This window comes from Diplotaxodon limnothrissa, linkage group LG23, assembly GCF_057381915.1.
Source record: "Diplotaxodon limnothrissa isolate DT_005_m linkage group LG23, D_limnothrissa_male_GT1.1, whole genome shotgun sequence".
Taxonomy (NCBI): domain Eukaryota; kingdom Metazoa; phylum Chordata; class Actinopteri; order Cichliformes; family Cichlidae; genus Diplotaxodon; species Diplotaxodon limnothrissa.
In genome coordinates this window covers 30036314-30064308 of record NC_140617.1, presented here as the reverse complement: position 1 = coordinate 30064308, position 27995 = coordinate 30036314, and the positions used below count along the sequence as shown (strand labels likewise).

General features: G+C 39.9%; 1 protein-coding gene across 2 annotated transcripts; it reads left to right on the top strand.

Annotated features, from left to right (window-relative positions):
- Positions 1-3: 3 nt before the first annotated feature.
- Positions 4-27989, top strand: LOC146608492 (N-chimaerin). Of its 2 annotated transcripts, XM_085347247.1 has the most exons (14): positions 4-22; positions 6850-6888; positions 7011-7066; positions 14431-14462; positions 14619-14732; positions 18275-18401; positions 19790-19951; positions 24280-24357; positions 25025-25109; positions 25532-25705; positions 26335-26412; positions 26496-26633; positions 27593-27698; positions 27818-27989. In XM_085347247.1, exons 1-14 carry the CDS (start codon positions 4-6, stop codon positions 27987-27989), a joined length of 1380 nt encoding a protein of 459 aa, XP_085203373.1. The 2 variants fall into 2 exon arrangements, with proteins under 2 accessions (XP_085203373.1, XP_085203374.1); XM_085347248.1 differs by lacking the exons at positions 4-22; positions 6850-6888; positions 7011-7066; ... (2 more) ...; positions 18275-18401; positions 19790-19951 and adding an exon at positions 24019-24136 and having other exon boundaries at positions 24212-24357.
- The last annotated feature ends 6 nt before the right edge of the window (positions 27990-27995 follow it).

The window sequence follows — 27995 nt, the reverse complement described above, 5'->3', positions numbered from 1 at the left end:
AAGATGGCCCTAAATGTCTTTGGTAAGCAGCATCTCACAGTACACGATTGTCCCTGGAATGTCTTATGGATTTAAGAATGGTGTGTTAATTTGTTTATGATTAACTTCCAATCTGTTGTTTAAACATGTTGTTTAAAAATGAAAAGTGGTCAGTGGTCGTATTCACAGAAGTTTCAAATAGTAGACTTGATTTAATGAAGAAAAATCCAGATCCTTTAAATAAGGAAAACTAGTATTGCATTATAGCCATAAGTGGTTCAGTTTGCAGTTATAATTCTTTATAGCATCCAGTGGCGGCTCCTGAAAAAAATCTCAGGGGGGGCAATTTTTATGATATCGACTAAAATGACCCATTTAATGAGTACATCAAACAACACAATTTTAATTTAAATTTAAAATGAACAACCATATTCTGGCCATTTGTATAGATTTGTAAAAATGAACAACCATATTCTGGCCATTTGTATAGATTTGTAAAAATGAACATGAACAGATTTTTTTTTTTTTTTTGAATGAATGAAAAATAACTATTGAAAACAACAACTGTAAACTGATTGGGGGGGTGGGCTAAAGAGAGAAAGAGAGAGGGATGGAGAAAGAGAGTAAATATGGTTAAGGGTTCTTATTTGTACAAGAACTTTGCTCGTCTGTCTTTCTGAGTGGCCTGTCAGCCACGACTTGCGCTGGAACCAACTCCGACAAAAAGTCCTGTTGTATGCTTTTGACTTCTCCTTCGTTGCCTGGGTTAGTTGAATTTCGGGCTTGTCAGGTCCCAACTCTTTAACTTGCAGTTTTTCTGCCATTGTCCTTCTGGCAAAAGGGTAGGTTAGAAGCGATCTAACCGAATTTGGGGGAGGCTGTGCCTCAACCGTTAACAATACCGCTGCCATCGTCTCTCTCTGACCTTATAGCTCACTTAGGCTACTGACTGAGGTAAAATTCTAGAACAGCAAATCTTCGCGCGTTTTCTGCAGGGGCGCAATTTTAAGCGCCCCCAAACCATTTAATTCAGCGACGCTGATAGGTCAAATATTTATTATTTTCCCCTGGCAACCATTTAATGATAGGCTATTTCGCTGCATATCAAGGGCGCTTTGACGAGCGCCCCAGAAGAAGAAAAACACCGTTTGTTGGTTGAACTTTAATGAGTCAGCTGGTGAAAATGTTAAAATACGCCTGGCTGTATATGGGCACACACATAGTAAAACTATCATTGATGAATTTTTTAAAAATATATATTTTTACTCCTCCACATTTGGGGGGGCGGAGCCCGAGCGCCCCCTATGGGCCAGCCGCCACTGATAGCATCTCTTATGGACTCCAGGACACTTTGTTTTTAATTATGGTTTGGTTTTTGGGTTGTTGTTTTTTTAACAAGATGTACTGTCTACCATCTTTTGCAATCAAAAGTATAATCTGAATGCACTGTTGTGCCAAATATATTTTGCTTTTCCAAGACAAGCTCTGTAAATTCTCTACAGGCTCCTCATGTTCGTCTTTCTCATCTTCTTTTTTTCTTTTTCTTTATTCATTTTTATTATGACTCACATAATATGTGCAATATAAATATGTCAAATCTGAGGCGACTGTTGTTGTGATTTGGCGCTATATAAATAAAATTGAATTGAATCGGTGTAGATAAGTATTCCCATTATAAGTAAAATTTCCTTCAAAAGTAAAAGTCATCGTTCAGTGGTTTTTATATACATATATATTATATTATATTATATTATCCATCCATCCATCCATCCATCCACCATCCATCGTCATCCGCTTTGTCCGGGGTTGGGTCGCGGGGGCAGCAGCCTAAGCAAAGAGGCCCAGACCTCCCTCTCCCCAGCCACCTCCTCCAGCTTGTCCGGGGGAATACCAAGGCGTTCCCAGGCCAGCCGAGAGATATAATCTCTCCAGCGTGTCCTGGGTCTGCCCCGGGGCCTCCTCCCGGTGGGACATGCCTGGAACACCTCACCCAGGAGGCGCCCAGGGGGCATCCTTGTCAGATGCCCGAACCACCTCAGCTGGCTCCTTTCGATGTGGAGCAGCAGCTGCTCTACTCTGAGCCCCTCCCGGATGGCCGAACTTCTCACCCTATCTCTAAGGGAGAGGCCAGCCACCCTTCCGAGGAAGCTCATTTCTGCCGCTTGTATCCGCGATCTCGTTCTTTCGGTCACTACCCACAGCTCGTGGCCATAGGTGAGGGTAGGGACGTAGATCGACCGGTAAATTGAGAGCTTCGCTTTTACACTCAGCTCCCTCTTCACCACGACGGACCGGTGCAACGTCCGCATTACTGCAGCCGCAGCCCCAATCCGTCTGTCGATCTCCGGCTCCCTTCTCCCATCATTCGCGAACAAGACCCCGAGATACTTGAACTCCTCCACTTGGGGCAGGAACTCATCCCCGACCCGGAGTGGGCACTCCACCCTTTTCCACCTGAGAACCATAGCCTCGGATTTGGAGGTGCTGATCCTCATTCCCGCTGCTTCACACTCGGCTGCGAACCGTTCCAGTGCGAGCTGGTTATATTATATTATATTATATTATATTGCTGATGTGCCCCTGGTAGCTGTAATAAACAGCCAAGCTCTCAGTGTTGCAACTAGCTCTACATATTGATAGTATTTTAATGATATGATATATAATATCATAGCCATCAGTGGTTTCACTTTATTTTATTTTATTTTTCATTCCTTTCAGGACATCAGACAATCCGCTAACAGCTCGTATTTGAAATGTGACTTTGTTAAGAGGTCATAAGCGTTTAATCTTTAGCAACCCGTTGTATTTTAAAGTTTGCTTTTTTAATGTAAATATACGAGGCAATTTACTGTAACCCGTATTTTCTGAATGTAGCAAAGGGCCAAGTGTTTCTTACATGTGTTATGAAGGAGGAAAAGTGCCCATTTGTTGTTGCAGATGCCGGGAGTGTGAACAGTCCGTGTGTTTTGTCTGGGTTCTTGTTAGTTTGTGTATCTTTGAGCCTGTGTTACCTCAAGAAAAGGAGGGTGAGACGATTGCCCGGGGAGGATTTGGAGTTATTTTGAAGACAGGATACCGAGACGACAAGTGTTGAATAGATAAGGCTTGTAGAGTGGCCTCTGTACACAAGGACAGGAAGCGGACTGTTAGTTTTACCCATGCAAAGAAGATGGAAGACGGAATACATTTCTGAATTGGCCAGATGCTGACAAAAATATATTTTCGAGGCCTGGGTTAAAGAGGACCTTTTGTACTGATTTCCAGTTTCAATTTTTTGGTCTTGGATTCTGCTAAAGTAGCTTTGCATGGCCTAATGTTTAAAATAAGCTTAATTCATCTTATGATTTGCCTTCACACAGGACCTGAACAGCTATCTAAAACTCTCCACTTTAAGCTAACTTTCTGCTATTGGCTGTTGTTCAATAACAGCAGGTATCTCCTCTCACTGACATCACACATCAGCCGAAAAGCTCAAACACTGTGTTCAGAGCAGTCCAAACCCTGAGCCTTTGGCTCACAGGGATTACTGTACACATACTGACCTCATAATTTGAAACTCTGTAGAAGCTGTAACCCTATATATGTGACACAAAATAGGGGTCCACTTTAAGTATTTTAATTTAGTTTTTGTTAGATGTTCAGTGTAGGATTTCTTAATTATTTTCACAAACGATATTTTTGATATGTTTATTTCCACTCTTTTTGTACATACAATCTAATTGACTGTTCAAAGCAATATGTGAAATATTACCTGCTATACTGCAGAAGTTATGTGATATAAGACAGTTTTGCTGAGCAAACGAGAAAACTACTTTTCTCAGAGTGCTTTGAAACAAAGCTAGCTAATTTAAGCATTACTAACTATGGAATCATCAAAAACAAGCTTTACATAGCACTGTGAACATGACACTTTATAAATCACATCTCACTTTTCACAGCATGAGTCAGATAAGCTATATCTTTAATGGTTTGTATACAATGGCCAGTAACTCAGTTCAAAATTGCTATGCTTATTTTTTTTGTTTTGCTTTGGAGTTGTCTGTATGTTTTTGTGGTTATGTGTAAATGTATAGGTACATTTACATGTATGCATATAGGCATTCTGCTACTGTAAATAACCTTATAAAATATTTATTTGTAGAAAGTGTAGGTTCGTAAGATTTTCTTCTTCCTGCATCTTTTCGCCTTGGTGTATGCGAGGATGTTTTTATATGCTAACTCAAGTGAGACACAAGGACAGGACTAAAAAAGAGTGAAGAAGCAGCCAGTGTCCAAAGGAAAACTTTGAAAAAGCTTCAGAAATCCTGGACACCAGATGAAAAGATGAGGAGTAACTCAAAACCTTTGCTCAGTGCTGTGAATATACACAAAATGCCAAACTCAGAGCAGAATAAGATATAAACAAAGCGAATAGAAACTGCAGTATAATGAAGTACAAAGAAGCAAGACATCATTCATTGCAACTACGTGACTGATTCCTCTTTAACAACCTGTTTTATGCTTTACGGCACATAAAGGATAAAGTAAACAGCATGTCGTAGTGACTGATGATGCCTTTGTCATGCTTATGTAACAAGACTCACTTTGTCCCAGTACAAGTGGAAGTGTTAAATCTCATTTCTGTTGGGAATTGAGGTCATTGCAGTAACAACACATGCAATAGATGTAAAGTGCATAATTTAAATGTGTACCTTGGGATTTTACAGGCGCCACAATGGGTGTCTTTGAGTAGAAGTGCTCAGCAGCTCCGCAAGAGTTCACCCAGACTCCACACCAGCGCCTGGGGCCAAAAGTGTTTCGGTTTTAATTAGAGATGGCACGATACCACTTTTTTATGTCCGATACCGATATCATAAATTTGGATATCGGCCGATACCGATATGAATCCGATATAGTGTGTTTTTTAATCAATAAAACTGTTTTTTTTTTAATATCTTTTTGTATAAGTTCATACTCAAGTTAAAAACAAAACAAAACACTAAAGCTATTCTGTTATACCTGTATGCAAAAAATGCACTGCACCCAAAATATTTCATAGTTCAGCAAAACTGATCAATCTAATAAACTTAAACCTGCTCCATCCTCCCTATTCTGGTATTTTAAAGAGTAAGCAACCTAACTAATAGGATTCTAAAACTCCCAGCAAAAAAAAAAAAAAAAAAAAAAAATAGGGAACCACCCACCCTCCACCTCATGATGCTTAATTGACGTAATAAACTATAATTTGATGCAGTGTGAAAAAAAATGCACAGAAATCAGTTATTTTTCAAGAATAATTAAATATATTCAACATCTTTCTTCAACAAAATTGCAGACTGCACAGATGATGAAGTACTATAGCTTACTAGGGTATATTAGACTTAATAGTTACTATATACAGTAATGGACTTCTATACATTTTACATCAGATTAAAACTTTGGATGTAAGATTCAGATAATTATTTATTAAAAGCTAGACATTTTAAATGAGAATAAGAAAGAAAAGTATGTCTTTGTGCCCCCTTTTCCCTGTTCGTGCCCTATCGGCCCCCCTGGCTAAACTTTGCTAGATCCGCCCCTGCACAGTTACCAGCCGTCAGCTACGTAGAAAAGGATCCTGGTGTAGAAAGTAATATTAAATAAATTCTAACAACAGCTTATCAAGCTTAAACGTGCTGCTGTTGTTCAGCCGCTGGTTTCCTCTTTCTGGCGCGAAGTGAGCAATAAACAAACAAGAGAGACGGACTCGCGACAGAAAAGCCGATCAGCTGATCATTGATCAGTTTCATGATTGAAGTAGCAGCAGCAGAGGGAGAGATAGAGAAGCAGTCGCTCCATATATCGGTTGTTAAGCTTAACTCTGGAATGCTTTACAAACATTCAGAGATGAACTTACACACTTGCTTTACTTCTTTCTGGGATAACTTCCTCGGAGATGAAATGCTGGTTTGGTAGCGAGGCTACAAATACACACAGCCGCTCTATCACGTGACCCGTACTGCTGCTACGTGCTACGGTTATGAGCCGAGTTACGCCATGTCGCAAGTTTTGTGAGGTGCTTTTTTGATATTTAATGGATCAGATTACATTTTATATTTCCCTCCGATATCCGATCCAGTAATTTACGTCAGTATCGGACCGATACGTAATATCGGATCGGTCCATCTCTAGTTTTAATCACATTCGCTAATACTACTGTCAGTGTTGTTTATGGTGTGTTACAACCGAATAAAACTACAGGGGAACACTGCCATGATGTTGATATCCATCTACAATTAATTTCACACAGCCTGAGGAAGGGAGGGGAGCTGACAGTAAAAGCTAGTGTGAGGGTAACAAAGATAAACACTGCACAGCTCATTTAAAAGCAACCACGGTATAAATGAATCTTTCACAGCATTTTATGCTTCACGGAGTAGATTTATTCATTAAGCCACTTAGTCGCCAATTATGCTCTGTGTGGTTTCTGCTGTGGAAAAAACTTAATCCATCACTCTGATGTCCCAAGGTAATTGCATACAGACTAGAAAATAAAGCAGTCATGCTGTCAGTGTTGGAGCGTAGATTTCTGTGTTTGTTTGGCTTGTTTGCTTCAGCAATTTCAAGGCTTAGCTGTGAAATTCATGTGAGTGCCCTAAAATCGTAATGCTCTTCCCTGATGTGATTGTAAAACATTTGATTTTTGTCTGTACATTAAGCTTCCCCTTTCTTTACGCTGGTCTAATGTCAAAGAGATAATGACTTGATCAATACATCCGCATTCTGATGCAGTTATATGTTTAATGAATTAAAATTAAAATTTAGACACAGAGCTGTTGCGTCACTGTCATGTTTTCTCCACATGGGGGTGCTGCATCAAAGGAATTAAATGAGAGCTTTCTGTGTCCTCAGATCATGATGAATACAGGCCACCAGTGTGGAAATCCTACTGTAAGTATCAATATACCTTTTGTTTGTTTGTTTGTTTTTTTCAAACATACCTAAATATTTTGTCTTCTTTGTTTTCAATGATTGTTTGATGATTTTATAACATGGCCTCTTTCCCGTCACAGTGTATCAGCTCCAGCAGGAGGCACCTCACCCACGCAGAGTCACCTGCACCTCTGAGGTGAGAGCACATGTCCTTATTATCAACCAGCACATTCTAGCACGTCTCATATTTTGAAATCCGCTTTTTATCTGTGTGATGTTGCAGTGAAAAAACATCAATAGATCTGCTAGATACACACGAGGCTTTGCTCAAATTCTTATCCTCATTGAACTCGTCTTCAAATGCAAAAGTAGTTTTTCTTCTCTAACATGTTTTCTACGGTCAGCTCAACAAGACAGTCACACTTGGACCATAGTTGTCAATTTTATTGCATTTTTCACTTGCAGTATTTTGTGGTGATGTTTCTCAATCCCTTTATCTGGATAAACCTTTGCTTCTTTAAAAGTTAAGGTTTCTGCAAGTGAGATTTTGAATGTTAGCAGCAGAAAACTATTTGATAACTATTTAAATCCATTCCCTATGCTTGTTTTGGTAAGTGGTCCAGCATTGTGTCCATGTTAGCATGTTGGTCGCCCCCAAAGTTTATAAAGAACACAAAAGTGAGTCAGGTAGGAGCACTAACTAAATTCTAAACTAAACGTTCAGCCAGTTCACCAAAAGAAAAAAAAAAAACTTTATTCTTTTCTGCGTTTGTGTGTCTGTTTCTGCATATCTGTGCATATATTCTAAGTGCCACAGAGTAGATACTAGAGATGGACCAATCTGATATTACGTATCGGTATCGGTCCGATACTGACGTAAATTACTGGATCGGATATCGGAGAGAAATGAAAAAAAAAATGTAATCTGATCCATTAAATAGAATAGGAAGTTATCCCAGAGAGAAGTAAAGCAAGTGTGTAAGTTCATCTCTGAATGTTTGTAAAGCATTCCTGCGTTAAGCTTAACAACCGATATATGGAGCGACTGCTTCTCTATCTCTCCCTCTGCTGCTTCTACTTCAATCATGAAACTGATCAATGATCAGCTGATTGGCTTTTCTGTTGCAAGTCCGTCTCTCTTGTTTGTTTATTGCTCACTTCGCGCCAGAAAGAGGAAACCAGCGGCTGAACAACAGCAGCACATTTAAGCTTGATAAGCTGTTGTTAGTTAGGTTGCTTAATATTTCTGCTAAGTACTCTTTAAAATACCAGAATAGGGAGGATGGAGTAGGTTTAAGTTTATTAGATTGATCAGTATTGCTGAACTATGAAATATTTTTGGTGCAGTGTATTTTTTGCATACAGGTATAACAGAATAGCTTTAGTGTTTTTTTTTTTTTTTGTTTTTTTTTTAACTTGAGTATGAACTTATACAAAAAGCAGCAAGATATTAAAAAAAACTGTTTTATTGATTAAAAAATACACTATATCGGATTCATATCGGTATCGGCAGATATCCAAATTTATGATATCGGTATCGGTATTGGACATAAAAAAGTGGTATCGTGCCATCTCTAGTAGATACACAAACATGGTGAAACAGAGCGCGGACAGACCCATATCGTGATGTTGGGACAGTGTTTCCTACACATAGACTTTACTTGGGCAGGCCATCCATGTATATTAAAGCCCAGTACTTTGTGCTATCCATATCCCTTCCTGTCTTGTATTTTTCTGCTAGCGCTTTGACCGATTCGCTTTTGTGGAGCTCCTTGATGATTGTTTATCTGCGCCTCCTGAGTCTTTTGTCACATAGTCGTACTGTCTCAGACCCCAATATGCTGGTCTGCAGCTGGTTGCTGTAATCATTGTTTTGCAATAGTGACCTGCTGCAAGCTGAACAGTGCCACGACAGTAGACAGGTAAAGTTACAGTCCATGCCTCATACTTCATTTCATGCTTGCCCTCTGACCTGCTATCACAACAAATCTAGTCAAGTTCAGTGTATGCTACAGTGTGAGTGTTGGATATAGCTTGCTCTAGTTGTATTGGTGTTCTTCGTGCAGCTGATGCGATAGCACTTAACTGAAACAGGCTTCCGATAAATGACATACTACATGGGCTTAATTATGGGGCCAGGCTTTGGCTCTTAGGACACCTGGGGGGAATTTAGCAATGAGCTGGGCTGCAGTCCACTGGAAGCAGCTGAGCTCCAGCGTGACATCTTGTGGTTCTGCATGTATATAGCATGATATAGCATGTGAAGCAGGTGATGAAGTCTACATGTGTACTTGTTGTACTTGCTCTTACTTCAGAAAACTGCTTCTTTCCATGCTTTGGTAAGAACCCGCTGTTCTGTTAAAAGTTTTAGAGCGTATGGGCATGTGTCATCATGGATTTTTCAAGTGAAATCTACTGAAATCGTGCAAAGGACTTCAGCTGTAAGTTTGAGACCCCTTTACCCTGAATCTCTAGCATCAGCATAGTTTCTGTTCTTGGTTTTAATGACAGTTGAGTGTGATAATAACCAACAACAGAAACCTTATTGGTGTAGATCAAGTCTGGAGTAAGCATGTTTGTCTCCTCAAAGAGACTGCTGACTCAGCTTGTACCAAGGCTGATTGTTTTTTCTGCTGCACTTCACCTCTCAGTTTTTTTCAGGGGCGACATTTGTCAAGCTGTCTTTAATCTAAAGTTGTCAGCCGGCACTATATCATGCTCTTATTATGTTTAGCTTTGGTATTATTAAGGCAATCTAACAGGATTTTTCACACTCTGTCCCTGCCGTACTCAAAGCTGTTCTGCTTCGTTAGCAGAGGAACAGGCATAACAGGATAGATGGGAGAGATCAGAAATTATGTTGTGCTAAAGGTCACACGCTACACTAATCCAGAGCTACACAAAGGACATGAAAAAACCTCTTAGCGTCGTGTTCCAGCTGATCCTCATCCTCTGAAAATGCAGGCTTGGTGCTTCACTTGTTAAAGTACTAAGGAAATATCCAGTTATTCCCACAAACGAATTCACTTGTAACAGCTTTATTTAATTATTACAGCAAACTGAAGTGTGTTTATGTCTTAGTTAGTGGTGGAGTAGTTTATTGAGAAGAGGTTTTGTCCTAGCCCAGGGCACGCAGGTGGTTTGGCATGATGCTGATGTCCACTAAATGCCACGCAGCAGCACATCTGCTCAGCATGGGTTGGAGAAATCCAAGGGGGATTAATAAAGATGGATGGGGGGGTTGTACATCTGGTTTTTGCGTGTAAAGACAGTCATCTTAGGGTATGATGGGAGGATAGTAGGCTGTGTGTGTGCGTGTGCGTGCGTGCGTGCGTGCGTGCGTGCGTGCGTGCGTGCGTATGCAAAATGAGCAGCTGTTGTGTCTGATGCCCTGGCCTTGGTTTGGTAGTCACCGCTGACCTATTTGAAGCAAGCAGACCCCCCCCCCCCACCAGCAGCCCCACTTTGTCTCCTGGGTGTGCAGCCGTATGTGATTTAATGATGCACCAATAAGCACTTATCTGCTGCTGGTACTTTTGGTACAATTTGTGGTGCATAACAGTGGTGCAAAGGAGACAAAGAGAGTGTGTGTGTCCTTTAGCTGGAGGACCGGAGGTTACGCTGTGTTACTGCTATGGCAATAACATTTTTTAAAGCAGTGCAATCAAACAATCAATTACACAACATTAAAGAAGCAAACACAGCCTGCAGTGCATTTAAGTGACTTGGTGTTGAAAACATTTGTAGGTTTATTGATTTGACTTTGCTTTAAAGGGCACAGAGGCAAGAGTAGTGCCATGAAAAACTCTGTTCTTGACCAGGTTTTTTGAGTGGATAAAACATAACAACACCTCTCTGAAGGAAAAAGGTCATATAATAATCACAAACATTTACTAGCCACATGTTTCTGAAATATAGTATCAGAAATTTAATATGTGGATAGGCTGAACAGTTCAAAGATTTTCAGTAAATCTGTGATCATGGTTTAAAATTTTCTGGCATGGTTTAGCGGATTCAGACTTTCTAGACAAGTTGGTTCACATAATAGTTTAAAATGTACTCATCTGTGCAATAACTGATATTTTAAACATTCAGTATTGATTTCATGTTAAAGCTGCTTTCCTGTTGATATTAACTGAAGGGTTAATTTAGCAGTTGTTTCAGATGACGATGATGTTTGGTCTTGTTGGTCTTTTATCACTTCTTTTCCATGAAGCATAGTTACTCTTGTTCTTTTTGCTCTTGTATTATTGTATTGCCAGTTACCTTCCTCACATTCTGAGTGTGAGGAAGGTAATTATTTTTGCCATAAATTAAAAATATTATAAGGTGATTTGACCACATAAATTGTGAAGAGAAATGTCATATTGGGACCATAAAGTATAATTTTACTGTAATATTTTATCTTTTCTTCCTTAAAGGTTATCTATTGTGGTAATTCCCATCTCCATATTTTTATTGTTGGAATCTTAAATTGGGCCTTGGTGACCTTCAATTCACATTTTTCAGAAATGAGCCGTTTTAAGACCCTTCCTTCTCCCTTTTGGCCAGCTTTGTTCTGATTGGTTGCACCTTTTAAACAGAAGGTTGGTGGGTGTTACTTCTGTGCTCACAGGCAAATATGTGTGCCTGTGCTGACCATATTAGTCCCATCCCCTTTTTAGTGATACCACACAGATATCCAAGAGTAGAAAAGTGTATAGCAAAGTCTGAACCTTTGGCTCACAGAGTGGACTACATACAACTTGCAAATACATACCTTTAGCTGCATTTAGTGACATCATTACTACCTTGGTTCAGTTTGCCTATTAGCAGAAATACTCAAAATGTTCTGGTTAGATTTGCATGAAGAGTTTTAACAGAGGTGAGTCTTAGCCTAGCTCAAAGTAGAGCCGACCAATAAAGACTGATACTGACACTGACACCAATATTTAGTGAAAAGTCTGATATTTTGGCTGAATTTTTTTTTTAAGTTTCCTTTCAGGCACACACAACATATTTCCCTAACATTTGTTATTTATTTTTTATTTATTTTTGCCTGACTCTGTTCAGGGGCCTGTTCTTCGTACCTCGCTAAGTAAGTTAGCTGGATTAGATTGTTGACGATTTTGCGTGATCCTGGATCGTTCGGTTCCCCGAAGCTCATCCGGGACTTGCTGTCATAGCAACAGAGCCGTAAGCGTAAACCTGCTCGGGAGCAGGTTTACTTTATGTAAACAGGATTAGATCGCGGCCACGCAGGTATGTCCGCTTCATTTATACGAAAGCAACAGCGATATTCCACCACTGTTTCACCATAAATAAATAACATCAATGTAACTAAAGATAATGCAGCACTTGATCCTTTTATTGATGTCACACAGATACATACAGGTCATTTCCTAAAAAAGGGAAATGTACTATTAACATTCTATTACATGTATGTGATTATTACAGATGTAATTCATATTTCAGAGTAGTAATTGTAAATTACTTCGTGTAATCAAGATGAGAGACCACGGCTATAAAAGCGAAGGTGGATTTGGGAAGCCTGTCGCAGCCATGTCCTGTCCGTATACGCGAGCCACCCATTGCGGAAGGTGCAAGATTGATAAGGAGAGTCCTCAGAATTCAGCGTATATTGCGGGATAGACAGGATCCTTTAGCTCAGCGCGACAGTGTGCTCATTGAGAGATATCGATATTCCCGTGAGGGTATTATTTACTTAACCAACTTGTTGACGAGGGGGTGCAGGACCACCACCTGTCTTTTTTTCCTCTGCCCTTTTCTTGGTTGCTGTTATGAACAAACTAACAGAGTATTACAGGCCAGTATTACCTTGCCAAGAGACGAAAAGCAATCTAAGAGATAAATATTACCATTCTGTAGAATACTCCTGTATTCCACTTTTACTTGTTCCCATGTTCTTGTGGGTCCTGTTGTGGCTCTAATGTGAAAGGGGATATAATATAACATATTATAATATAATATAATGCCATATGATATTGGACAATATAGTGTCATATGATAGATCTACCCTACCGCCTACTGGTGTTGGCCAGAGGGGCCGATGGCGCAATATGGCAGCCTGGCTACAACCGTAGCTGCCTCCACCAGTGTGTGAATGTGGGAGTGAATGAATAGTGGTATCGTAAAGCGCTTTGGGTGCCTTGGAAAGCGCTATATAAATCCAATCCATTATTATTATTATTATTAAATTACCTACGAGTTTGATTTGTCAGCAACTTTCTGCCAGCCCTCTCTCCTTGCTTTTGCAGCCTTTGCAGTGTTCTCTTGCGTTTTAATTAAACTCTGAAACTCCTGAAATCCCTCACTCATGAGTTCTTGCTCTGCTGCCGGAAAATACCGAGCACGCCCCTTCGACATTTTCGCCGACCAATCAGCGGGTTGCCGATCAATGTTTCTACTATCGATGCGTAGCCCCTTTTACGACACCCAGTGATCTCACATTCCTGCGTCCAGCTGTACTAATCGTCAACAGCAGGTGTGTTCGGGGAACCGGATTAGCGAGCTCACGGTTAGCGCGATGGTTTGGTCTTGGATGTGTCATTTGATCTTGGATGTAGTAAGCGACGTACGAAGAACAGGCCCCTGATCAGCTAGTTTTTGTGTTTGTGGTGTTCCAAACATGTCGGTAAGTTGTAGAGTGCCCTCTGGTGAGCAAGCATGCAGTATCTTTATTTAGCTTTTTTCATTGGCCTCTGTAAATGCTGGTACCGACATATATTCAGATCCACTATTTTTTTAATTTCATGTGTTTGCTTCCACGCCCTGTCTGACACATTGTGAAAAAAATCTTTCCATTTCCCTCTGTGCCCTTTTATTTCATCATTTCATTCAAAAACTTTGAAAAGACTGAAGATAAGCTTCTTTTTGCTTCTTTCCCCCCCAAGCTTGCACTCAACAGTATGTCCATTGCATGCATGGTTTACTGACAGGCCTCAGAGCAGATCTGGACGCTGTCCAGAGGTGCACGTGCATGGCAGACAGCAGAGATCGCATGTCTCCTCTCTCCTCAACAGCTAGACTAATTCTGCCCCCCCTCGGGATTTTACCAACTTGACCACTTTTGCATTAGAGTCAGTAGGCATTCAGTTTGTGCTCCAATTTCTTCTAAAAATAAAAACTTGTTTCCATCGTGACTCCATGTACAAGTGCTCGATTTCCATTCCCTGATTGCTCCTTATCTACATCTTATGGTGTTTGAGACCCCCCCCCACACACACACACAGACATAGGGCATTTAACTTATTATTTACCATTGTTTGTTAGGCCCTTGCTGATTTATTGGCTCAACAGCAGTTTTGCTGAGAATAACACGATGCTCTGCTTTTTATCTGACTCATGCAATTTTCTTGATGCCCACACACTCACAAACTCTCACTCATACACACACACAGCTGAGTGTTAAGTGAGGCTTACATTCAAATGCTGAAAATGTTACATGCTCTTTGAGCAAGAGCACACAACTTGTGTAGTGTTAAAGCATTTTACACACTGTATTGTGAGATTATTTTAATTTTTTGTTTATTTAACAATCACCATTTCTCTCCCCTACAGGTGGAAAACCGACCTAAATACTATGGCAGAGAGTAAGTTGGCTTTCTCTGTAGTAGTAGATTGTGTTAAGCACTTTGTGTCATTACATTATAAACAATGAGGATTATTTTCAATTGGTATGTGGATTTTTCTTCATTAGATTCTTCAGTTTATCAAATAAGCTTACATTTAGCTATTTTTGCATCCAGGTTCCATGGGATGATCTCAAGAGAAGAGGCTGACCAGTTACTGAGTCAGGCAGAGGGCAGCTACCTCATCAGAGAGAGTCAGAGGCAGCCAGGCACTTACACACTGGCTCTAAGGTATGCTAGTTTGGGGAGACAGAACAAACATGAGCTTATTGGCAACACTAGATTTTTCAAAAAAACCGAGAAGAGCATTCTGGAGTAAGAGCATTGTCTTTAAGTGATGACGGGATGGATCCTGCTACTGGGCCCAAACTACTATGCGTTTAATAAGGCTGTTGTGTTTTTAACATGTTTTAATGCTTTGCATCTTGTTTTATTTAATCTACAAGCACCTAAAACAGTGAGTGATCACTGTCAGCCTCTTTTGGTTTTTATTACCGCTAATTTTAAAGCTCAGTTTTTAAAACCTTATGATGTAACTACAGCCCAGGCAATGCAGCAGTATATTAATGACTAACCTTGTATTATGGATGGATTTTCTCACTTGTTCTCCTGACTGAAGTTTGGTCCTTTTACAACATCCTGCCATGCAATTGCATTTGTCCCTAACCATCGGGAACCCTCACATTAACTTCTATTGAGTGGAAAAAAGTTAGCGTTTGTCCTCCAGCTTCACTGTTTATATTATGCTAACATAGGTGTGTCGGTAGCGATTACGTAGCACATCATTAGCTAACACATACCAGCTATCCCAATTTCAGTAACCCTGCAAAAGTCACTGCTGTTTAGTTTTCTGTCTCCATTTATGTTGGAAGTGATAGCAGAGCTGTAAGTTTTACCTTTTCTCTCAGTCAGAACATGCTATATTATATTTAGATGGAAACTAGCAAGCTAACTCCCTGGTAACTTCTAACTCCGTTAAGCCACACTGATCATTTTATTACAGATGAAAGAATTTAGACAGTTTTCAACTCTCAGTGATGGTGCAGTGAGCGCTTGACTTTGGGACCTGCAGCGTAGTTTGGGCCCAGACATAGCTAATGACATCAGACTTAAATACTGGATGGAATGGGAGCATGAAGGGAAAACCTTCAAATCAAGGACAAACAGTATCCCACATTCTTGATTTTTAGTTCACAAACACTTGTTGTAATGACTAACTACTCCTGACATTTTGGAGATGTTAGCTCTTTATACAGTAAAGTTACAGTGGGATACAAATAATATCAGGCTGATCCTGCCATGATTTGTTCCCCCGGTTCAAATCACAGACAAACAGGATCCCACAGCTGTTTATGTGTTTAAACCCATTTTGCACAGAGAGGCATTTTTTGAAAAATGTACTGATAGCAATGTTGAATATTATTACACAGTAAAAAAAAAAAAAAACTACAGGTAAAATAATCACACCGTGACGCCTCTGCCTTTCTAAATGGAGGGACAGTAACTGTGTGTGTATATGTAAGCGTGTAAAACCTGAAGATAATCAGAATTAACAGTATTTTGTTTCTATCTGCCATTCTGCAATTCATCTCATGTAAACAATAACGTGGCGCACAGCGCGACGTGAAAAACATTTTTCTTGTAAAGCAAAGGGGGGGGGGGCTAGCAAAAAGAGTTTGGGAACTACTGCACTAATATATAATATATATTAGTGCTGTCAAACAAGTAAAATGTTTAATCTAATTCGCCACAGGGTTAATGTGGATTCATTTTGATTAATCATGATTAAATATCATTCATTTTTATTCAATATTAATCACATTTCATTTTGCATGATAAAAACAGACCCCAGAAAAATGGGAAAATATATGCACTTAACATGTTTATTGAACATCTTAAACATTCATGTTAACAAAAAACTCTGTAAACATTTATCCACTCTCTCTGTCACTCTTGGAGAGGCACTTCAAGTCCTTGAAACGAGGAACCAAAGCTATGTAAAGCGCTTGTTCTCAACGATATTAATAGGTCTGCAGTTTGTTGCAATCCACTTGGCAATTGTGTCAGTCAGTATTTCCGAGGTAGACTTACTCAGTCCCCGATGCTCCGTGAGTGGTTTGTCGCAAGCTGGGTGACGCGTTAGCCAAGGTCCTAGCAGCATCCCCGACTAACGTATGCTTCGTGTCAATGTGATATTTTAAGCTGGAAGTGCTTCGGTGAAAAGAAAATTCCTTCTTGCACAATGTGCAGAATACTTTATGTCGGTCGACTGTTCCGTCTTGTTATTTTTTTTTAATACTCAAATTTCCTGTTGAGAGGATTGGATAATAGAAGAGAATGGATGGATGGAGTATAAATTGAACCATAAAGGAGATATTTTATGGTTTATGGTTTAATTTTATGGACTGCATGTGAGCACAGTTCTGTTGGTTGAAAAAAAACCCCTCTCTGTACGCAGATATGCAAAGGGACACAATTGCAGTGCGATACATAAATCATAGCTCTAGTACCAACCAGAATCTCTACATGATCAAATTTACTGAAAGGAAAAGCTGTAACCTCAAAACTTCCATCATTTGACTGCCTTAGCTCTGTGTTTATATAAAGTTTAGCTACTAGCTATTAGCCATCTGCAGTTCTACAATATTTATAGCTATCAGATATCCATGATAGAACTAGAGTATTATGATCAAATATTTACATTTTGATATATGTTGTGACAGTGTTTTCAAGGCCTTTCCCCCTTATCGGCCCTATTCCCATCTCAAAGCATAGTGTAAACTATATTGATACAGTATCCAGTGCCAGAGTGAGAAGAAATACAGACACAGAATATGATATTAACTACCAAGGCTACACCTTTCTGTCTGTACAAGCACACATTTGTGTGACAGTGCATGCTGCTTTTTAAAGCTTGTCTAATTGTGTTCAGGTGCTGTAAGGTGTGAGGATTTATCTCTGCAGTCAACCTTTAAACAGCTCAGAGGAGCTCAACTTTACATGCACATGTTTCCTCACAGCAAGGCTTGTGAAAGAGTGAGAGTAAGCCTGTTAACAGTAAGGCTTGTTTCTTGTTTTCTGTCAGTTTACCCGGCTGCCCACACTTCGCTGTTAGTTTTACTTGACTGTGAGCTATCATTTTCTCAGAGTAGGTGTCACACTTTTAAATGGGTGCATGGCTTAATTTGAATTTAGTTTTGGGTCAGTTCGGTCTATTCATAGCTGTGTCATTTTTTTTTTTCCACCTGCGCAACTGTTCTCAGTCATTTACTGTCCCTCCTTACCCCTGTGGTTATAATTACCTTCCATAAATACCCTTTCATAAACTTGAGTCCCAGTCTGAGTGGTAGAAAAAAGAAAGGTTGGATTTTGGGTTAATGATTTAACAGTGCTGCTTTAATCTCATTGTGATCCGCTGAGGAAGAAATAACAGCGCACGTGTGGTGGCCCAGTTCAAAGTCTGTGTGTCGATTAGAGTTTGTGCCACTCTTTTCTGGCTCCGTGTTAGCGGAAAGCAAAGCTACAGGATTTTAAATTGGAGAGAGTAACGACATGTTTTGCAGATAACCTCAGTTTTTGACCCTCGACTTACAAAGACTGGCAGATACAAGGTTATTGCTATTTTATAGGCCCTCTCTTATCAAAATTTGTCAAGGTTTGAGTCAGACCCTGAGGATGCATTAATTGAAAAAAAATTCAAGGAAAAGATTTAACATAAATTTTGACTTTCAAAATACCGAATAACAAAATTTGCTCATTTCTTTTATCTGCAGGTTTGGGAACCAGACAAGAAACTTCCGTCTCTACCATGACGGGAAACACTTTGTTGGGGAAAAAAGGTTTGAGTCCATCCATGACCTCGTCACAGATGGCCTCATCACACTCTATATCGAGACAAAGGTGCGTTTTTGCATTGATCTGTCCTTCCTCCTGCTTTCCTTATTTATAGCAGTCCTGTTCAGCAGAGAGACATAAAAGCCTGTGATGCCTCAGTATGAATTATGGATGGGTATTTGTCAGAATGGCAACATTTCTCAAAAAAGTTTTACTGTCTTTGACAGGTGTAAATCCATCAGTTTGAGACACATTTAATCACTTTCATGATCATGTGAACACTTAAATTCCTTAAAAAGTCACAAAGACAGAAGGAAAATTGAAATGCCTTGATGCATGCTCAGTCATCCTGGTAAAGAAATCCCAGAAAGCTGACTCTGTTCATCTGGATGTATTGTGAGTGGGAAAAACGCGTCATTATTCATTCAACTGTCTTATTCAGTCTCAACTGAACAACCTTGACCAACCCAACCTTATAAATGGTATATTTGCATAATGACCCAAATTAGCAACTAGTAAACACTGACTAACAATGGGCCGTCAGATCAGTTTTATGATCATTGATACATTGATATGCAGATTGTAATGACGATCACATTGACAGTTAAATCAAACAACCTCTAGCTAAGCAGATGGCACAGTCCAGAAGAGCTGTCTCATTTGGCCACGAGTCTCCAGTCTGTTTCCAACTAGAGACCAGTGGCCAGTCTTTCAGTGATGAAGTTGTACACATCCTGGACAGGGAGAAACGTTAGTTTGAGTGGGGAGTCAAGGAGGCCGTTTCCGTGAAAAGGGAAACACCTACTCTGAATCAAGGAGGGGGCCTATAAGTATATCTTTCATCATTTTAAAATGCTGTGATTGCAGCCATTCCCCAACTCTCTGTGAATGGAACTCATGGTCATTGATCAGTGATCATGAGAATTTGCATATCAACGATCATGAAACTGATCTGATGAGCCATTGTTAGTTAGTAGCGCTAGTTTCAGTCATTGCGCAAATGTACTTTTTATAGGGTTGAGGAAACCTGCAGTCAGCATGAAGGAATCACTTAGAGAGAAAATTCTACGTCCAGATGAGCAGAATTCAAATCTCTTTCAGAAGACAGAAGTCCCATTATTTATTATTTGCTTATTTCAACTATAAAAAAAGTGTCTCAGGACACAAAACATGGATAATGAAGAACATTATTAGTTATAGTTGTGGGCCAGCTAAAGAAAAATTAACAGTAAAAATGTAAGGTTTTAGGGGACACAGAAACACTGAACTTCCCATAGACTACCTAAACATAAGTTGGAAGAAGTCTATAAATCTAAAAACGGGGCCAAATCTATAGGTAAGAGGCAAGATTTTATTCCCTGGAAGCCAAAAAAATTCTCTGCTGCCTTCAGAGATACAAAGACAAGGCAACAGTTTCCCAGATTGAATTTACAGGGATTTAATTCTCTTCTCAGGCAGCAGAGTACATCGCTAAGATGACCATAAACCCTATCTACGAGCATGTGGGATACACCACTCTGAACCAGGAGCCCACCCTGAAAAAACACCTCCCTCACAGCCAGGAGGAACCTGACGGACCGACTCCAGCCAAAGATGACCACAACACAGAGGAAAGGGTGAGGACAATCAGTGATCTAGATATCGTATATCCTATGAGCGTGATGTCATTTATCTGCTGTAAGATGCACCAAGTTTGACTTCGTAATTATTGTTCAGACTTGTCCAAAACCTTTGAATAGATCATTCAGAGGATCTATACTTTAGAGCTTTAGAGGGTGAATAATAAGAATAAGAAACCTTAATCTGTAATCACAATGAATACAAGTCAATATTTTCTGGGCTTATCACTTCCTACAAGAAATGTCGAAATGTGGGTTTTTAAGAAGGATCTTGTGTAGACACTCTGGAAGATGCTTCTTAAAAACATGTTCCTGGCAACTGACCTGAAGGCCTTGGCGGGGGATTGAATAAGAAATGTTGGCTGAAGTTTACAGTCACTGAGATGAGTCCTAGTTTTTTTCATTTTAATCAGAGGAGTGGCAAAGGATGAGGACATTGGAGTCTACACTGTGAAGTCCAGACATGTGGGATAATTAAAAATGGAAAAAAAAGAAATGTATATATTTTGGTTATTTGCTGGCTTAGTAGCATAATGTATACATTACTGTATGTACCCTATCTCCTCGTTAACGGGTCGTCCAATCTGAACTAAACTTTTCACAAGCATGGTCATACATGCAGTGATTATCATTTATTCACCAAAATTTGTATTTGTGACAGAATTTCGTTTCACTCACCTCTAAATACTGAATTAAGACTTTTGAAAAGTATCACAGACTTTGGTTTCAGATAACACGACTTAATTAATTACTGTTAATTACACTAAAGCGCTGCATTAATGTAAATCTGTTACTTTAGGCTGGTCCAAGCAATGCAACAATCCTCTAGTACATGGATGTCAAACATAGGGCACAGTGGGCAAATTCGGCCCTGCAAAAGAATTCAATCTGACCTGCCTGACAGCTTTGGAAAATGTGAAGGAAAGCATAAATTTTGGGTGTGTAAATGTATTTTAATAAGTTGTACAGGTTTTTCCTGTTGATAAAGACCTTTTCAGATGTCTGTATGAATCCCATCACCTCTTTATCAGGTTCGGCCAATGTGCAGTGTTAGGTTCTCCATTTGTGTCCGTTTCAAGTTGCATGTTCAGCGTACGTCACCTGAACGCAAGATAATGGTCGCCAAAATTTGTATCTGCAACAGAATTTTGTTCAAGACTTTGAAAAAGTGCAGCAGACCATTGATAGGGCGTGTTTTTCCTAGCTATTTAACCATTTTTGGTAACAGTGTATACAACATGGTAATAAAAAGTTCTACATTTCTGTTTCAGTTTAACAAGTGATAGTTTAGTTCATACTGGATTTATACTGTGAGCAGTATGAGGTATTATGTAATTTCTTAAAGTCTCTGAACCTTACCTGTGTTACTAGAGGTTATAACATTCATAATGCCTAATGTGAGCGTATATACCACCAAAACGTATAAATGATAAACACATATATCTAAAAAGATTAGGTCTTTAAATGTTAAGAGACCACGTAGAGAATTCAAATGAGCAGAGGAAAGTTGGTGTAAATGCAGCAGCAGGATAGAAGGATGAGAGTTGAGGAACATGGAGAAAGAAGGTGAAGAAAAAGAAGAAGGAGGCGGAGGATGGATGCAGAGGAGAGATGGCCTCCAGCCAAGGGCTCTGCAGTAAAATTACATAACAGCGGTTTGCCTGCAGAAACCTGCTATGTCCCAAAAGCTACGAAGTATACAGGAATCAAGTTTGTTGTCGGCTCATTAATTTTCGTTCAGATGTGAATTAATTAGTGTTAAAGCAGGAACTGAAGGGAAACTTTTTTCCTGTCGGTCGAGGTTTTTTTCTCTTTCTTTTTTTTTCTTTCTTTTTTTTTTTAAATAGGAAGATGCGAGGTTTCTTGGTCATCTTGCTAATGACTGAGCAACTTCTAATGCAAATTTCAGTTCTGCAACTGTGAGTTTGTGCTGATGAGTGCATGCAGCTGCATTCAGGCTTATACTACAAAACCCCCAAGACCCCTGCATACACACACAAACACATACACACAATAATATAATCCAGTTTCCACACACACACACAAACACCCACAGTGCAGTATGTTTATCTGCTAAACCACTGCTCAGCATCATGAGGCCTTATGTGACCTGCAGTGCATGACCACCTGCACTGCACCTCATACATCACTGTGTGTGTGTGTGTGTGTGTGTGTGTGTGTGTGTGTGTGTGTGTGTGTGATGGGGGTAGTCCTGTGTACGTGTGTGCCTTCATAATTGGGTGGATTTGCAGACAAAGCAGTACGCCAGTGACATTGAGACCAGAGGCAGCTCACTGTGGGAACAACAAACACGAGAAGGAAATTCGTATTTTTTTTCATGCAGCTAATCACCTTTAGTTACGGGGGTTAAACTCTGTTTTACTGTGCCTTTGAGGGCGATTCAGACGTGCGTTTTTAAACATTAATTGTTAAAGCCTTGTTATCAGATTGAAATCACTGGACGGTGAGGTGAAATGTGGCGGAAAAATAAGATTGCACTTTTTGGTCTACCTGAGAAAATGATAGAAAAACTCAGTAATATCCGGTGACTTTTAGCTCTGCAGATTTTATCTACAGCTGTTATGGTTCTTCCTTTTCTGTCTTTTTTTTTTTTTTTTGCCCTTTTTGCATCTGACTGTGATCAAAGTGCTCTTTTGTGCGCCAACCTGCACCCCGCTGCATTCAGCACAGTGACAACAGTCATTAAATATCCATGATCAGTCATACATATTCACTGTGTTGTGTGTATAAGCTGAGAATTAATGAAGTTGGATGTGCGGCAGCTTGTTTTAATTGGATTTGTGATGAAAAAATCCACACGTTTCTTTGGTTATATCTATCTGTGGGACCATAGAAAACACACAGCTTGTAAATCTTACATATTCTTTGCCCAAAAACAAGTCGAAAAAGAGAAAACATCCCCCTTCCCAGAGGCAGTACTTGACAAGGGACGTCTTCTAAAGTGCACTTAAGTCCAGACTAAACTGCTCTTATATAATGTTCCTTATGTGGCATGAGACAATGGATGCAACCCAAGAGCAACACGAGGACACAAGGTTTGTGTTTATCTGTTACCGCCGGGTGTATAAGGCAGATACAGCAGCTCCTAGTTGTCATAAATACTGGAAGCTTTTAGTGGAAAAGCATCCAGCTGCTGCAGGTGGAATGACAAAGGAAAACGGGGGGAAACAAAGAGGAAGAAAAAAATGTGAAGGAATGAATGAAACAACATATTGTTTCTCAGCTCGTTCTCCCTCCTTTTCGCCGTCTCTCCTGGGACCATCGAGGTGGCAGAATTGGTGACGAACAACAAGAAAATGCAGCATCCTGATTGGCTCCTTCCCCTCTCATTGTGACCTGTTAAATTCATCCATTGCTGCACCGTAGCTCAGCTTACTCCCCCCACCTTCCTCCTCCTCTTCTGGCTCTCTCCGCCTCCCTCCCTCCCAAGCGCTGTTTCTGCCTGGTGTAGAGGATGGGGAAAGCGGATTAACACACACACACACACACATATATACAGAGCCATGTGGGTTGACGCGTTCACCTACACGAGAGCGAGACACAGGAATTCTGTCGCATCAGGATTTCACAAACACCTTCCAAGGAGTGGAGATTTATTGAGTTTTATTCACTGAAGTTTTCAGGACAGATTTCTTGTTGCCTGCCTGGCTTTTTCTGTTTGTTTGTTTTCTGTTTGTTTTTTGTTTTTTAATGAACTGGAATTGCACCATTTAACCCCATCAGTATGCTGCGCTAATCTGATTGGTTGATCTTTGTGGTTCTAAGACAGCAGGATTGGTCCCATGCTGGCTCCTCGGTTTGGGTTGTTGTTGTCAGATGGAGCTGTGAGATGATTTAGTATAGTTGTTTTTCTATTTTTTTTTTTTACTTTATTAATTATTCTGGGATTTTTTTTTCTTATGTTATTTATTTATTTTATTTTAAAGCAGCCTTTAAGAATAATTAAATTTTTCAGCAGGCTGTTTGGTTTATTGTTTTAATCAGTGGGATTTGAACTTTGTTTTCTTTTATATTATTTTTTCTTTTTCTCTGTTGATCCCACAATGCCGAGCCAAGAGTCGTATGTTGTTAGGAGGGGTAAAAAGAAGTCACGCAGGCGAGGCGAGAAGGAAATAAGTCAGAAGGGCTCTTTGTTTACTGCCGCGCTCGCCTTGAATGCCAGTGCTGGTTCAATTCCCTCCTTGCCACTCTCCGCGGGCTCCTCGGACCCCAGTGCTGCAGCCAACCGGGCAACAGCCCCCTCCAAACCCACCTCCCCTGCTTCCACTTTCTGGCATCCAATCCGATCTTTTGCCCTTTCACAGCTCACATCACTGGTGCGGCGGGCCACCCTGAGGGAGAGCGACTTGGCGCCCAAGTACGAGAAGGTCCACAACTTCAAGGTGAGACACTCCTTTGCTCCCCAAATCCTATTTATGTGTGTGAGTGTGCTGCCAGAATCGCTGATTCAGCTCGTGGGGACTTATTCAAATTCACCATAGAAGGCTTAGAGTGTTAAGAAACACACACAAACGCACACAGACACACACAATCTTCATGTTTTCAGCCTTTGTTTACTTTTAGATTCCCGTATAATGATTTTGTGTATTATTAGTGAGAGGCACAACAGAGCCACAGTGTCCCGAGCTCAAGAGAAATGTGGACAGACACACACACAGACACACAAAGAGTACTGCGATGTGATGGAGGTTATTAGCATTTCATTATACAGAGCCAATTTGTGCAATAAATGAGCAGATTAAAACTCTGCTCTCACTATAAATTGTCTCTGAGCACCCTTTCAGCACTCCTGTTGTGTCTCCATCAGTCTTTTGTCCGTCTCTAATAAAGGTTACTGCTGGTATTCAGGTATTACTTGACCCAATCTGGATCATATGAATAATTTTCCCACCCTTTTCTCTCAAATATACAATTATTGGCTATTTTGACTGATGTGTTTCACTCTTTTTATTTTTTCTCTGACCCAATCTGCTGCTGTTTAATAATTATTGTGGCAAATATAACGTTTAAACACATCGAGTTTGTCTTTTTTTATGCCTATTTAACCAGGTTCATACATTCAGGGGTCCCCACTGGTGTGAGTACTGTGCCAACTTCATGTGGGGTCTCATTGCTCAGGGAGTGAAATGTGCAGGTAAGTCACAAACAAACAAGCACATTCCTTCTCGCCATAAAGTAATTTTTCTCTTCCAATCATGATTCAGTTTCCAATTCTTTCACTCGTACTTTCTGTCTTAAAGCATGACTCGAAAGTAGGAGAGCAGGCTAAAGTTAATCACTTTCACTGTTGTTGACTCATCTGCGCCGTTTCATGGATTTTAAAATGTTAAAAGACTGGCTTGGGTGCCAAAGAACAAGCTGTCAGTGTGATCACTACTGCATGTGTGGGTGATTGAACTGGGCTTCTGCAACGCCTACATTTAAAAGCAACTTTCATCATGCAGTCTAACAATGACTCTTAAGGATCATCACAAGTAAAATAAAAAATAAAAAAACAGAGATGTCTAAAAATGGACATAAAGTGACATAAAACAAAATTCTGGGTTTCTTTGTCAGATTGTGGGTTGAACGTCCATAAGCAGTGCTCCAAAGTCGTACCCAACGACTGCCAGCCAGACCTTCGGCACGTCAAGAAGGTGTACAGCTGTGACCTGACAACGCTGGTCAAGGCCCACAACACCAAGAGGCCCATGGTGGTCGACATGTGTATACAGGAAATTGAGGCCAGAGGTGAGAGAAAGAGAGCGTGTATGTGTGACTCAGAGATTATATAACAGAGAAAGGCTTTTAAGTATTGTTTGCAGCAAGGTTAAGAGAAGTAGGGGGAGGAAAGGAGAACACCCACGAGGCTGGCGTTCATACGCAAGATGCGATTGCCTTTGTGTGTGTCAGCCCACCCACTCAATGCTAAAAAGATGTATGCAGGCAGCTTCATCTGTGAATGTAGGTGTGTGTGTGTGCGTGTGTGGAGAGTGACAGTTTTCCCTTCAAGACAGCTGCCGCAGACAGCATTTTATTGATGACTTGAGTGAAACTAATACGTGAAATCAATAAAGACTTGAAAAGATTGAACTTGACTGGAGCGAGAGAGACAGTTGAAGTCTTCACCCCACGCTTTATTTCTTTCTTCTGCCTTCACATATGTTGTGTTTGTGTGTGTTTAATAATCATTTTTGCATCCATTTCAGTTGTATTTGCTAATAGCAGGAAAGAAACATAAATTTTATCATTTCTTTAAGACATAAATAGAAAACATTCTCATCTGAGAGGCTGTACACTGAATTTTTTTTAGTTGGTTATGCAGAATTTAAGCTTATCGTAGTCATCAAATTAATATTGGTATGATTTAAACCTTCCAGGTCTTCAGTCAGAAGGTTTATACAGAATATCAGGCTTCAGCGAGCTGATTGAAGACGTTAAACTGGCCTTTGATAGAGGTAAGTGTCGCCCCCCAATGTTCCATAAGCAGGTTCTTTTGCCAAATCAATTAAATGTCATGCGCACGATTGTTCCTCCACAGACGGAGAGAAAGCAGACATATCCTCAAATGCTTACGAGGACATCAACATCATCACCGGAGCCCTCAAACTGTACTTCAGAGAGCTGCCCATACCCCTCATCACGTATGATGCCTACCCACGCTTCATAGAAGCTGCAAGTAGGTCTTAACGTTCAGGCTTTTAACCACAATTTACCTTAAAACTCAAAGATGACTTGTTCAGGGTTATAGGGAAATAAGCAACAAAAGGAGTCCTAGACAACCCTCTCTTTTGTAGGTCACCAAGAGGCAACTCTCAGTCTGGATCCTCTTTAAATTTTAATTGAATACCCCTGGTTAACATCAGTTAAAATTGTATGGTTACATTTTTAAACGATGTTAGCCAAATGAAGGCGGTTTAGACAGTATTCACTCTCATGAGACTTCTAAGCTTCCTATTGGAGAAATTTAGGTTTCTGAAATAACTGTAAAAATTTAAACAGATTCAATAAAACCTTAGTTAGAACTCCTGAAAACAGACTGTTAAATAGAAGATGGACGTAGCCACCATTGGTTGTTAAAGTTTATGGAACTATGTCATCTTGGTTTTTGGGTGATAATGTGGTATGGTTGGTTTGCTTATACTTTACCCAAAGAGTATCTATTACCCTCCTTAACAGAAGTCTATGTCTGTTCGGGCTGTTTCTTGAACAGAAATTATTTTAAAGGTACCTAAATTAAACCACACTTGTATGATGCTGGCTAAAAATATTCTCATCACAGACCTGATATTTATTATTTAATATTTTTATTTTAAAGGCCAAAATCTCTACATAGTGGGCCCCAAAATTAAAACAAAATTGTAAATTACACATACTTAAAGTCATAGCTTGCTTTGTTTTTTTATTTTAGATCAAATGTGGTAAATTACCATAGAATTTCATTAAAATAATACTTAAAACTTGTGACAAAGGTCATAAACTCATTAGGAAAATATTGTTAAATCAAATGAGACTTGAGGTCTTTTGTTTTTTGTTTTTTATTTCTGAAAGACATCTATTCAAAATATTGACCTGGAGGATAAAGCTATCATTTGTATAGATGCACTATCTCAATATTTTCGTGTGTGTGTGTTGTAGAAATAACAGACCCAGAGAAACGACTGGAGGCCCTCCATGAGGCCTTGAAGCTGCTGCCACCAGCTCACTGCGAGACGCTGCGATACCTCATGGGTCACCTCAAGAGGTCAGACACACACACGAGCAGTTGTTTTACTTTGTTACATACTTATTTCTTTGGTATCTCCATTATTATTTGACTGTTGTTTTTACATATTATATAAATTGGTCTCTTTCTTCATTCAGAGTGACACAATACGAGAAGGAGAATCTCATGACTAGCGAGAATTTAGGCATCGTCTTCGGCCCAACACTTATGAGGGCTCCCGAGCTGGACGCCATGACGGCACTCAACGATATCCGATATCAGAGACTTGTGGTGGAAAGTCTCATTACCAATGAAGATGTGTTGTTCTGAGGTGCA